This window comes from Eurosta solidaginis, chromosome 4 (assembly GCF_040869045.1).
Source record: "Eurosta solidaginis isolate ZX-2024a chromosome 4, ASM4086904v1, whole genome shotgun sequence".
Classification (NCBI taxonomy): Eukaryota; Metazoa; Arthropoda; class Insecta; order Diptera; family Tephritidae; genus Eurosta; species Eurosta solidaginis.
In genome coordinates, this window is record NC_090322.1 from 176,192,395 (window position 1) to 176,203,680 (window position 11,286).

At 37.4% G+C, this 11,286-nt stretch overlaps 1 protein-coding gene across 3 annotated transcripts in view; it reads right to left on the reverse strand.

Moving 5' to 3' along the window:
* The window catches only part of sws (patatin like phospholipase domain containing sws), a 90,114-nt gene extending 80,592 nt beyond the window's left edge, over positions 1-9,522 (reverse strand). For 2 of the 3 annotated variants that reach the window (XM_067783920.1, XM_067783919.1), the window contains exon 1: positions 8,740-9,522. In XM_067783920.1, the coding sequence (XP_067640021.1) occupies positions 8,740-8,838 (99 nt within the window). In that variant the 5' untranslated portion in view covers positions 8,839-9,522. The remainder of the gene's footprint in view (positions 1-8,739) is intronic. The other variant, XM_067783918.1, reaches the window with a different exon arrangement.
* Positions 9,523-11,286: the final 1,764 nt, after the last annotated feature.

Below are 11,286 nucleotides of genomic sequence, written 5' to 3' on the forward strand. Positions count from 1 at the left end.
ATTTCAAAACTCTCACTGTTCTCACACTTTTATTTTTTATTTTGGTTTTGTTTTCATAATAAAAAACAGAAAAAACAGTAATATATTTTTTTATTAAAAATTGTTTGCAGAACAGAATTTTTAACGGTTAGAAAGAAGTTTTTTCGGTGAGCAATGAATCATAAGGGTCCTGACTTTGCAGTTCTCGTATTTGATTTTAGTTTCCCGAATCACGCAATGATCCTCTTCTGGGAGATTTCTTAGAAATTTCTATCTCCTAGGAGATCAAGGCCAAACTTTCCTTCCCATTTAGAGAATCGATCCCATTTTTGATGGAAGGGCCAGCACACTACCTCTATACTACGGTAGCTAGATTTGGCCGTACAGTTGGTTAATTCAGCCTCCACAAACTAACATACTCCTGGACTTGATCTTTTTGTTGCTCCCAATAGATGTCAGTTTTCGCGAAGCACAAAAAACGATTTTAACATTGTACACTGCCGTTTGACTCTTCGGTCAGTGTCAAACTAGCGTGGAACACAGTGGAATCTGCGTGGAACATAAGTTTGACACTGAACGAAGTGTCGAAATTACCGGGGTTGCTGTCGTCGAAAGCGACTCAGGGAAACAAAAAAAGGAGTGGAATATCAGATATGGATTGCTGTGCTGGTAAATTTTTTTGAACGAATTTAGTATGAAAATGTAAAGTGCACCTATATGAGACGCGTAGTTATTTCAGCATTAAGAATACAAACACGGGTTTTCTACCCGTTCAAAAATTCTTCGCTAAAAACGGTTTGAAACCGTGGTCGACTGCAATAATAATGACGTTCAAAAACGTGGAAAGAGGTATGAAAAGACGCGTTTTGTCCTGGTATCGATAATCCAAAGGCGAAATGGTGTTCGGATTATTGAGACCGTGGCCAAAACGCGTCTATTAATGCCTCCCCCGACGGTTTTGGTCGTGATTTAGCAATCGTCCCCGGTAATAAAGTATCACAATTTGATAACAAAAAACCATTATGTCGAAAAGAGAATGTTTTACCTTCTTATAGTTTTATCATGGCTGAAACTATTTAAACCAATCTTAAAAATGTTTTCCAAAGAACTCGACAAATCAAAAAAAATTTACGAAAATTTCGAACATTTTTTTTTAGAGTTTTATGAATTTTTTTAAGTGTCCAGTTTTGTAGCCCAATTAATTTTAGGCTAGAAAAGTACAAGTTAAAGATCTCTAATGACTCGCATTTATTTTTGACAATTTTTTTCTGAAGGGTATTTCAGATTTTCTTTTATATAAAAAAATCAAGCTATATGCACTACATATTGAAGAAAAAATAACATACCCTTCGGATAAAAATTGTCGAAAGTCACAACGAATTTTGAGACCAGTAACTGGCCCTTGTTAGACTAAAATTGGGTGGACTACTAAACTGCATACTCAAAAAACATTTAGGCAATTTACAAGGTCTCCTATTCGCCGCTGTGTGCTATGCTTTAATAAAATTTTATATTGGAAACTATGGAAACAAATCAAATCTTAGAGCTTTATACGAATACGACACTCTTGTGAATTGCCCAATTTATAAACTCTAAATAAGAAGCAGAAATTTGCGTAAAATTTTCTCGAATTTTTCCAAAAGCGTTTTGGAAATTTCCATACCAATTGCCTCTTCCGCAAACATATTTACGAATACTTGCTTTATTAAAAAAAGCATTGTACATGCAAACATCGAAAACCTCGACAAGTTCAGTGTTGATAAGAAAGCGGAAATCAGTACAAGCATGTGAGTTCTTCCGTTACCTATACGGAGTCACTTGCGATATATTCAACAAATTTATTTTAGAATCTTTTTAGCATAGATATGTATTTAGTGCTAATCAGCGCTTAATACTTATCAATAATGTTAATTATTTAATGTGAAAATATAAATATAAAAGCTTTTACGATTTCCTTTTTTCCATTAAGTACTTATTTTTCAAGAAAAAATTACGTAAATATAAAGTGTATAAGTAGATAAGTAGTGCGAGAATAAAATTTTACAAATTGGGGAAGCATTAAGTGATATAACTTTTAACTAGGTAATAACTTCCGTACATACAGCTGCGTACACGAAAATAGCACTGGTAATTTATATAAAATTTCGTCAATTAAATTCTTTTTTTTTTATTTTCGACGGTTTAAGAAAAAACAGCTATGAATTTTGTAGCTGAAACCATGATACTATAAAATAATTTAAAAAAAAATTTTAAGTTGAACGGTTTTATTGAAAACAATACTTACATGAAATAATAATAATACGAAAAGCTAGAAAATAATTAGGTAGGTCCTAGGTACTAGTCATCACACTCCTTATCAATCTAGGGCGTTGATCAGACAATTAAATAAAAGCGTTGGGCGCGTGAAATTTCTAAAAATGTGAGGCGCAGCATAACCTGATAAGGTTCAGTTGGTTTTACTTATGATTATCAATAGAAATATGACGCGTACAACGCTTTTATTTAATTGTCTGATCAACGCCCTAGATTGATAAGGAGTGTGATGACTAGTACCTAGGACCTACCTAATCATTTTCTAGCTTTTCGTATTATTATTAGTTCATGTAAGTATTATTTTCAATAAAACCGTTTAACTTACAAATTTTTTTTTTAATTATTTTATTTTCAAGTTTTTAGTCTTTATTTAATTGCCTATTATTTCTTATTCTATTTAGTTCATTTAGTGACTCATTATTACAAGGACTCTTTCCTGACAATTTGTTACAACCTAAGTCCTCAATACATAATCCTTCCAAAGACTTTACTCGACTCTGCGCCACGTATGCTTGTCCCTCCTCCAACTCCAAAATATTTTGATGTGACTTCTACTGGACTGTATGCAATATTTGTTCCAAATATGAGCCAAATCGGGCATCATAGGAAGCTTTCTATTCATGTATGTATTATTTGTGCCAAATATGGACCAAGTCAAATCGGACCACAAATACGATTTTTGTGAATACCTCGATCCATGCGCCACGTAGCGGCGATTATTTTTCACAGTTCGATTTCTATTCTTGCATGTATTATGTGTTCCATATATGAGCCAAATCGGACCACAAATGCGAATTTTGCGAATATCTCGATCCTTGCGCCACCTATCGGCGATTTTTTTCTTATTATTGCAGTGTCATCGGGTTCTGAACTATATTCCAAGTTTCAAGCTTGCAGCTTATCGGGAAGTTATTTAAATTTCAATTACAAGATTCGTTCACAACGGCCGTGCATGCGGCCTGCCTGTCAACTCAAGCTAAATAAAACCGTTTAAAAAAGAAGGTAGTTCCACTCACAATTTGTTGATGTATTTGGGGATTTTTGAAGTTTCATAGTATTTGTTGTTTTGCCAGAAGCGTTGCCGTACCATTACTGTTTAAGGCGAAATTGTGGTTTTTCGAGATGGAAATTTCCTTTACGAGACAATAATAATATGCTTTAGCACGATTTATGTGCATATATATCGATTGAGAATACAGTAAAACATGCAATTTTATTGAAAAATAGTGGATAATGACTCATACATTGGGTAATGACTCATATCTTTATGGCAGCTTGACCCCTAGACAGAAAAAAATTCACAAAAAATCCTGTTGTTCTAGCATGGCCCTATTATCATGCCCCCACAGTGGATATTTCTCAAGGCATGTTGAGAAAAAGTGTACCTCCAATGTCTGCACATCTATGTCAATGCCAAAAGGGCTGCCCCAAGGTGACCTCTGGTACAACGGCAAAACCACTCTCATAACTAATGGCTAACCTGCAGAGCTACAGGGCAATGTTCTCCCTAAAAAATAGTTAACAATTCCCTCCTAAAGCGCAACGCTGGAATTATACGATAAATAAAAAAAATAAAAAATGAGGACTTGTAGCCAATTTATCAAGAAATTGCTGTGTCGGTTTATAAGGACCTCCCTTGAGCAAGCAATTGACAAACATGTATGTTTTATCAAAATGTTCTGAGCAAACGTAAGGACACTTAAAAAGGCTATATTCCCTTGCTTTGCATACTTCGATCCATGTTTCTTCCAGCAAAAGAATTTTCGGGAGCTCGAAAAACTTATTAAAAACCTTCTTTTCTAGGCTGATGTTTGGTATTAAAATATTTCCAAGGCATGGAGCTCATTTTTTTTTTTTTTTTTCTTTTTTATTTAAAATAACCATGAAAGTAATTTAGTCGTATTCGTTAATATGAAATCCACCAAAATTAGAAAAATTCGTAACATTTTTCAATCTGGTAGCTTGTTTTTGGTGAAATTGTCATTGTCCCCGCAAAAGTCAAGTGGCTAACGTCAAACTAAATGGAACTATCTCCATTTTTTGTATCATGGCTGAAACTACGCAAACCAATTTCAAAAACCTTTTTGGAAAAATTTCTAAAAAAGACAAAAAAATAAATAAATGTAAGGCGCGATAGCCTCCGAAGAGATCTAAGGCCGAGCTTCTCTTCCAATTTGCGTCGTGCTCCTCTTGATTTTCCCTACAAATTGGCCGGACGGGACGTACATGTTTTATGCCGACTCCGAACGGCGTCTGCAAGGCAGATGAGTTTTCACTGAGAGCTTTTCATGGCAGAAATACATTCGGAGCACTTGCCAAACACTGCCGAGCGGCGACCCCGCTTAGAAAAATTTTCTTCTAATTGAAAAACCTTATTTCTAAAATTTTGATGTTGCTTTGCCCGGGGTGCGAACCCAGGGCATACGGTGTGGTAGGCGGAGCACTCTACCATCACACCACGGTGGCCGCCAAATATTTACCAAATTTCGAACTTTTTATTTAGAGCTTTAAATTGTTTACTATAACAATGAAAGGCTACAGTAACGCGCTACTGATGCGCTTGCGAACAAAAGTATAGAGCGGGTCTTTAACTGTCCATTACATCCACATGCTGGTGGTTGTAGGGAGAGATTGGTGGGAAGCGTTAAGGAGCTAAGGGACATGCCTTATATAACGAGAGCAGCCTCCATAAGCATAATATTTACCATCATACATGCGAAGCAGAAATATTGTAAATTCACGGCCTCTGACTGATGTGCCGTTGGATGCCACCACCGACGAACCATTATTTTTATACTCAGCTCAGCAGAGCTCACAGAGTTTCATTTTATTCATTTAGCCATATCCGTCGGTCCGTCCGTATGTCCGTAAACACGATAACTTGAGTAAATTTTGAGGTATCGTAATGAAGTTTGGTATGTAAGTTCCTGGGCACTCATCTCAGATCGCTATTTAAAATCAACGAAATCGGACTATAACCACGCCCACTTTTTCGATATCGAAAATTTCGAAAAATCGAAAAAGTGCGATAGTTTGTTACTAAAGACGGATAAAGCGATGCAACTTAGTAGGTGGTTTGACCTTATGACGCAGAATAGAAAATTAGTAAAAATTTTAAAAGAGGGTAGTTTAAAAGTTTTGCAAGCTGTAATTTGGCATCTGAGTATGCAATGTTTGGTTACACCCGAACTTAGCCTGCCTTACTTGTTGAGTATGTATCTTTGTAGCCAATCAATTTTAGTCTAGCAAAGTAGAAGTTATAGGTCCCTTAAAATTCGTATTGATTTTTGAAAATTTTTTTCCGAAGGGAGTTTCATATTTTCTTGATTGGGCCACAAAACTGTATCCTCAAAAATATTCAGAAAACTCTAAATAAAAAGTTTAATTTTTTTTTTTCGTTTTACTGAACTTTTTCGAAACCATTTTTGAGATTGGGTTGTAAAGCTTAAATTATAAAATTCAGAGACGTTTTTTTCTAAATTATCGAATATATAAAAAGAATAGTTAAGTTGACGAAGATTTATAAAAATTCTAGCTGTTATTTTGATTTCGTTTGCTACACGTACAGGTGTGGTTGAGAGTTTGCGATGCTAAGTGCGACCAGGCAGATTTTTTTTGGATAAGGTGCATCTATATGCCGCTGCGTAGTTGGAAGTAGTTTCGATGTCCTATTGTAGATGAAGTAACATGGCATGGCCTCTTAGAACAACATGCATAGCTGTTGAGGGTACTTTTAGGAAGAATAAGTGATAGACCGTTTCCAGCTAGTTAAAGCATATAATATTTCGGCGGTAAGGCATGCTTGCCATAAGTGACGACTAAATCCAAAGCTTTTGAAGGTTCGAGTGTTAGAACGAGGTGTTAGTACCGGACGGAACCCGATTCGTATCAAACAAAGGATTGATCTTGTCCGCAACACTCCTCTAGAGCTCCCGTAGTATTTTCCAACAGGAACAAAAACAACAATCCACGATTTTTGTTTCTATTTAAGTGGCCGGCTTTTAAAATAAATAGATTAAAAAAAAAACAATTTTTTTTACTTAAACGACTCAGAGTCTTATCTTAATGTCCTGTTAACACTGACCGAACGATTTCTGTCAAATAAACTACCGGTCGGCACTAACCGGAGATAGTTAAAAGGATTCTCATTTAGTCTGAAAAGGGAAAATACTAAAATTGAAATTTTCACGTGGCCTAATTGTGTCACTTATCGGCACAAACCACAACAAAGATGTTTGAGGAACCAAGGCGCAACAAAATAAATGTATATACAGTGAACCCATGATGTATAATATATTTGATAAATGCAAGCAAACAAAAGAATATACACATAAACTGTTCACCACAAAACCTCAAAGTAAAATAATAAGTTTGAGATTGATAAGCAAATAGCAGATAAGGAAAAAATAACAAACAGCTGGCAATCAATGGCATCGGCAGCCCCACAATGAACACTTTCTTTTGTCAAACGAATGCAAAATAACAGCTATGACCGAACAGAATTTTCTGGCAGTAGTAGAAAGCAATCTTCCCAGGGAGACACGCATAACATTGTCACAACTTCGGCCGGGATACTGTAATAGGTTAAACTCTTACTTATACATGATACCAACCATCTTTTCAATTGCAATGTGGGACCAACGTCTCTAACACCCATATCTTTATGGTCCACCACTGGTTAAACAGCAAGTTTCCTCGTACACCCGTTAGAGAATATTGATGACAATTTGTGAATGATAGTATAAGAGGATTGCTACGAAGAAGTAGAAGACATGTATATCCCGTCTTAAGGGGCTTAGAATATGCCCATGGTAGGTCTTAAGAGGCGGCGAAACCTCACAGACTTAGATGGTTCGGCGTGGTCATATAAAACCGTTCCCGGGATGGTCTTTATTTCAGAAACCTACCGGATCAATATCCAGCAAACGACCACCATCATCTATGGTACTCTCCAAAAAATTCGAAAAAACATCTTTATCGCTACAAAAAATAATAAGGGCGAAAATCGTTCCCTAGGCAGTCGGACTAGCATCAGAAGAATATCAAATTCATATACGCCAATGGATTGACCACATCTGCAACATTCCTCTACAATTTGTGAGTCCATTTTTTGGTTACAATAAGTGGCAAGTTGCAACAGGCATACCTACTGCGGGAATGTTCTAAGCCCCTTAACCCGCTGACATGAAACCAATTATCTATTCAATTTCAATGAGCAAACATCGCCTTTAACAGCACCATCATTATGACACAAACATGCACGACAACGGAAAGTCGGTCACTGAATGACACAGATCTCTTAACGAGATGGCTCAGCACTTCAGTATCAACCAGGGATATTAAAGGCAACTGCAAAGCAGATGAGCTGGCCTGAAGAGGCACCACCGATCATATCCTTCCGGCAAATGATTCGGTCGGTATACCCATGGCCACTTTCAGGCTTCGTGTGAACACAAGCACTATAAGAATTGCAAATGGTCTATGGTCAGCCATATCATCGTGTGAGACATCCAGGCTAACTGGCCCTCATATGACAAGGGGCGCACAAGAGCGATTCTGGTTTTAAACAAATCAAAAACAAATCACATAATAACCTTCGACTATTGTGGCGGCCACCGTGGTGTGATGGTAGCGTGCTCCGCCTATCACACCGTATACCCTGGGTTCGCACCCCGGGCAAAGAAACATCAAAATTTTAGAAATAATGTTTTTTAATTAGAAGACAATTTTTCTAAGCGGGGTCGCCCCTCGGCAGTGTTTGGCAAGCGCTCCGAGTGTATTTCTGCCATGAAAAGCTCTCAGTGAAAACTCATCTGCCTCGCAGTAGCCGTTCGGAGTCGGCATAAAACATGTAGGTCCCGTCCGGTCAATTTGTAGGGAAAATCAAGAGGAGCACAACGCAAATTGGAAGAGAACTCGGCCTCAGATCTCTTCGGAGGTTATCGCGCCTTACATTTATTTTTTTTATTGTCGCAGCTGCAGATGTACAGAGGAGGAGGAGTCCAGCACCTTCCCTGTCAGTGTCCAGCGCTAAGTAGGCGTAGGTTGGCCATCCTTGGTAAACCTTTTCTACATGACCTTGCTGACGTCTCTAGTCATGAAGTCAAGGCCCTAGCAAAATATATAAATTCCACGAAGTGGTTCGACCCGCTTTAGGCAGGGTAGGGGTCCTATAGGGTATTACAATGGGCTCATTGGTGGCCTAAGTAGTGGGCTGCTTCCATAGTGTTGAGATTAACCTAACCTATTCCGCTGGAAGTATGGTGGTCGATCTGTTGTTTCACATGCGTGTTTACATTTAAGCCAGTGCCCTTTTTCATAGCTTGTGAGCAAAAGAAAAGGTGTAACACCTAGTCGTAATTAAAAAGTGCCATAAAAAGTTAAGTACTTTATAATAAAATTATTATCGCAAAAGCAAAATGATCCAAAATATTTGAAAGTACTTACTGTAAGTTTTATTTCCATTTTCAGAACTTTGTACCATGATTCGGAGAGCATAGATTCGCAGTCGAAATAAGATGACTTTATTAAGCTAACAATATCCATTGTAGCAATTTAATTTTTTTAGTTCTAACAAAAGGTGGGCAATATTTTAAAAATGTTGTTTACGCATTGAAAGCCATTACGGAATGCTCCTCGTTGTGCGTTCAATTATACGCTGGATAGTAGATCCAAACGATCTCGACATTCGTTAAGTTTGGCTTTGTTCCAAAAGTAAAACGAGGAGTTTCATTTATTTTATTTGTGTACGCTTATAAATAAGCTAAACAGCTTTTCTTTATCACTATGTATTATTGCGTTTAGATTGTGCCGGAAGATTTTTGTAAATCACAATGTATTCACTAACTAGCGCGCATCCTTTTTAATACAAAATTCATATAGAACTTCGGGCATTATTTTAGTTTTATTTCACTTCATCACTTTCCGCACCAAATCCTAGCAGATGTCGGCCACCGCAGTTAATGAAGAATCGAGAATAGCCGACCACGGAATAAATCGCCCATAGGATAATTGGATTAAATTAAACATTTACTTATTACTCATCACAAATATATATTTTGCATATAATTACAATTAAACATATGTAGGCATGTCTATAATAAGCAAAATACCATAAATTTATCACTTTTGAATAGAGCAATTTGCATTTTTCTTTCACTACGCTGCGATTCTTAAATTTTTGGCCGCGTCGCTATTTCACGTTCTTATTGGTCTTTCTGCTTTTCGGAATAAATTGAATTTTTCTCAAACCTTTAGAATTTTTAATGACAGCACAAATGTCAAATGCAGCTGCTTATATGTCAAAGTGCTGCCAGCATGCGCATTTTCATAATTGAGAGATACCTGAGAAATCCACTAATAATATTTTTGTTAGGCTGATTTGTCGGAAACATGTTTTGCACTCAACCGGAGGAATCAAGAGCTGAGTTGCAATGAGCAGTGATCCTGAACCCGTCTAAAATTGAACATGCAAATACAACAACAACGTTGTGATTCCAATATTGAAATGGATCAATTTCGCACGGCTCTGATGATTTCGTATTTTTGTAGCCGATTTTTGACAGCTAACCCCTGTTTACTTGGCAGCAGTTGCAGACATACGCCCTTAGAAAGGTCAGTTCAATACCAGGTGTTTTATCCCAACAGCTGATTGTTTCTTTCTGATTATATTCCAAGACGAATTCAGTACCAGGTGGTGTTATCCCATCAGCTGATTGTTTCTTCTTGATAATTTTCCATACAAAGCCTTGTACAACAAAATATCAGTTAGTCGAAATCAGTGAAAATTTTCTTTTGACTTGAAAGGTGGTGGCAAAGCGAATTCAACCAATTCGCCGTGCAGAAGAATGTCAAGTCAAAGGAAAATTTTCATTGATTTCGATTAACTGACATATTGTAGTACCAGGCCAAGGCGAATCCATACCAGGTGGTGACAAAGCGAATTCAACCAATTCGCCGGGCAGAAGAATGTAAAGTCAAAAGAAAAATTTCATTGATTTCGATTAACTGACATTATTGTTGTACAAGGCTATGTATGGAAAATTTTCAAGAAGAAGCAATCAGCTGTTTGGATAACACCACCTCTACTGAATTCGCCTTGTACCAGGCGTTGTATGAAAAATAATCAAGAAGAAGCAATCAGCTGTTGGGATAACACCACCTTACTGAATTCGCCTTGGACTTGACATTCTTCTTCACGGCGAATTGGTTGGATTCGCCTTGATTATTTTCCATACAACGCCTTGTACAACAATATGTCAATTAATCGAAATCAATGAAATTTTTCTTTTCATTTGACGTCAAGGCGAATCTATATAATATCTATAATCTATATATGTACTGAATTCGCCTTGCTTTACGTTCTTCTGCCACTTTCCGTAAGTGTGACTTTAAAGTTTAAACTATAATTAAAGTTGGCTAGAGTTTATCCCCACCACTTTGTTCGGCAACGAAAAATTTTACTGCTCAACTCAGCTTCAGCGGCCGAAGTGGGAGGGTTGAACTCTAGTCAACTTTAACTGAAGTTTAACCCGCACTGAAAACCCGGAGCTAAGGGTGACAACACGGTGACTGATTGGAGCGCCCTTATCGTTTAATAAAATACTCGAGGGAGTACTTCGGAGGCTACTTGTGTGACAGTAAAAGGCCAGCACAGAGGTTGTTCTTGCACCACTAAGGTACTAGTCCGACCATCTCGGGAACGATTCATATGACCACATTAAACCTTCTAGGCCATAACGCCATATGGTAATTTGGACGATTTTGTTATGCAGAGAAAATAAAATTTTGTAGAAAGGTGTTTTATTTGGGTACAATTTTGATCCCATAATCGGTGTTGAGCCCATCCACGTCCCCCGGCGGGCTAGAGGGTTATAATATACCCGCGGTAGGTATACTTGTCGTAAGAGGCGACTAAAATACCAAATATATTCAAGGGGTTGTGTAGCACAACCCTTTCAGGTTGCCAGCGCAATATATAGCTTCTCCAAACCG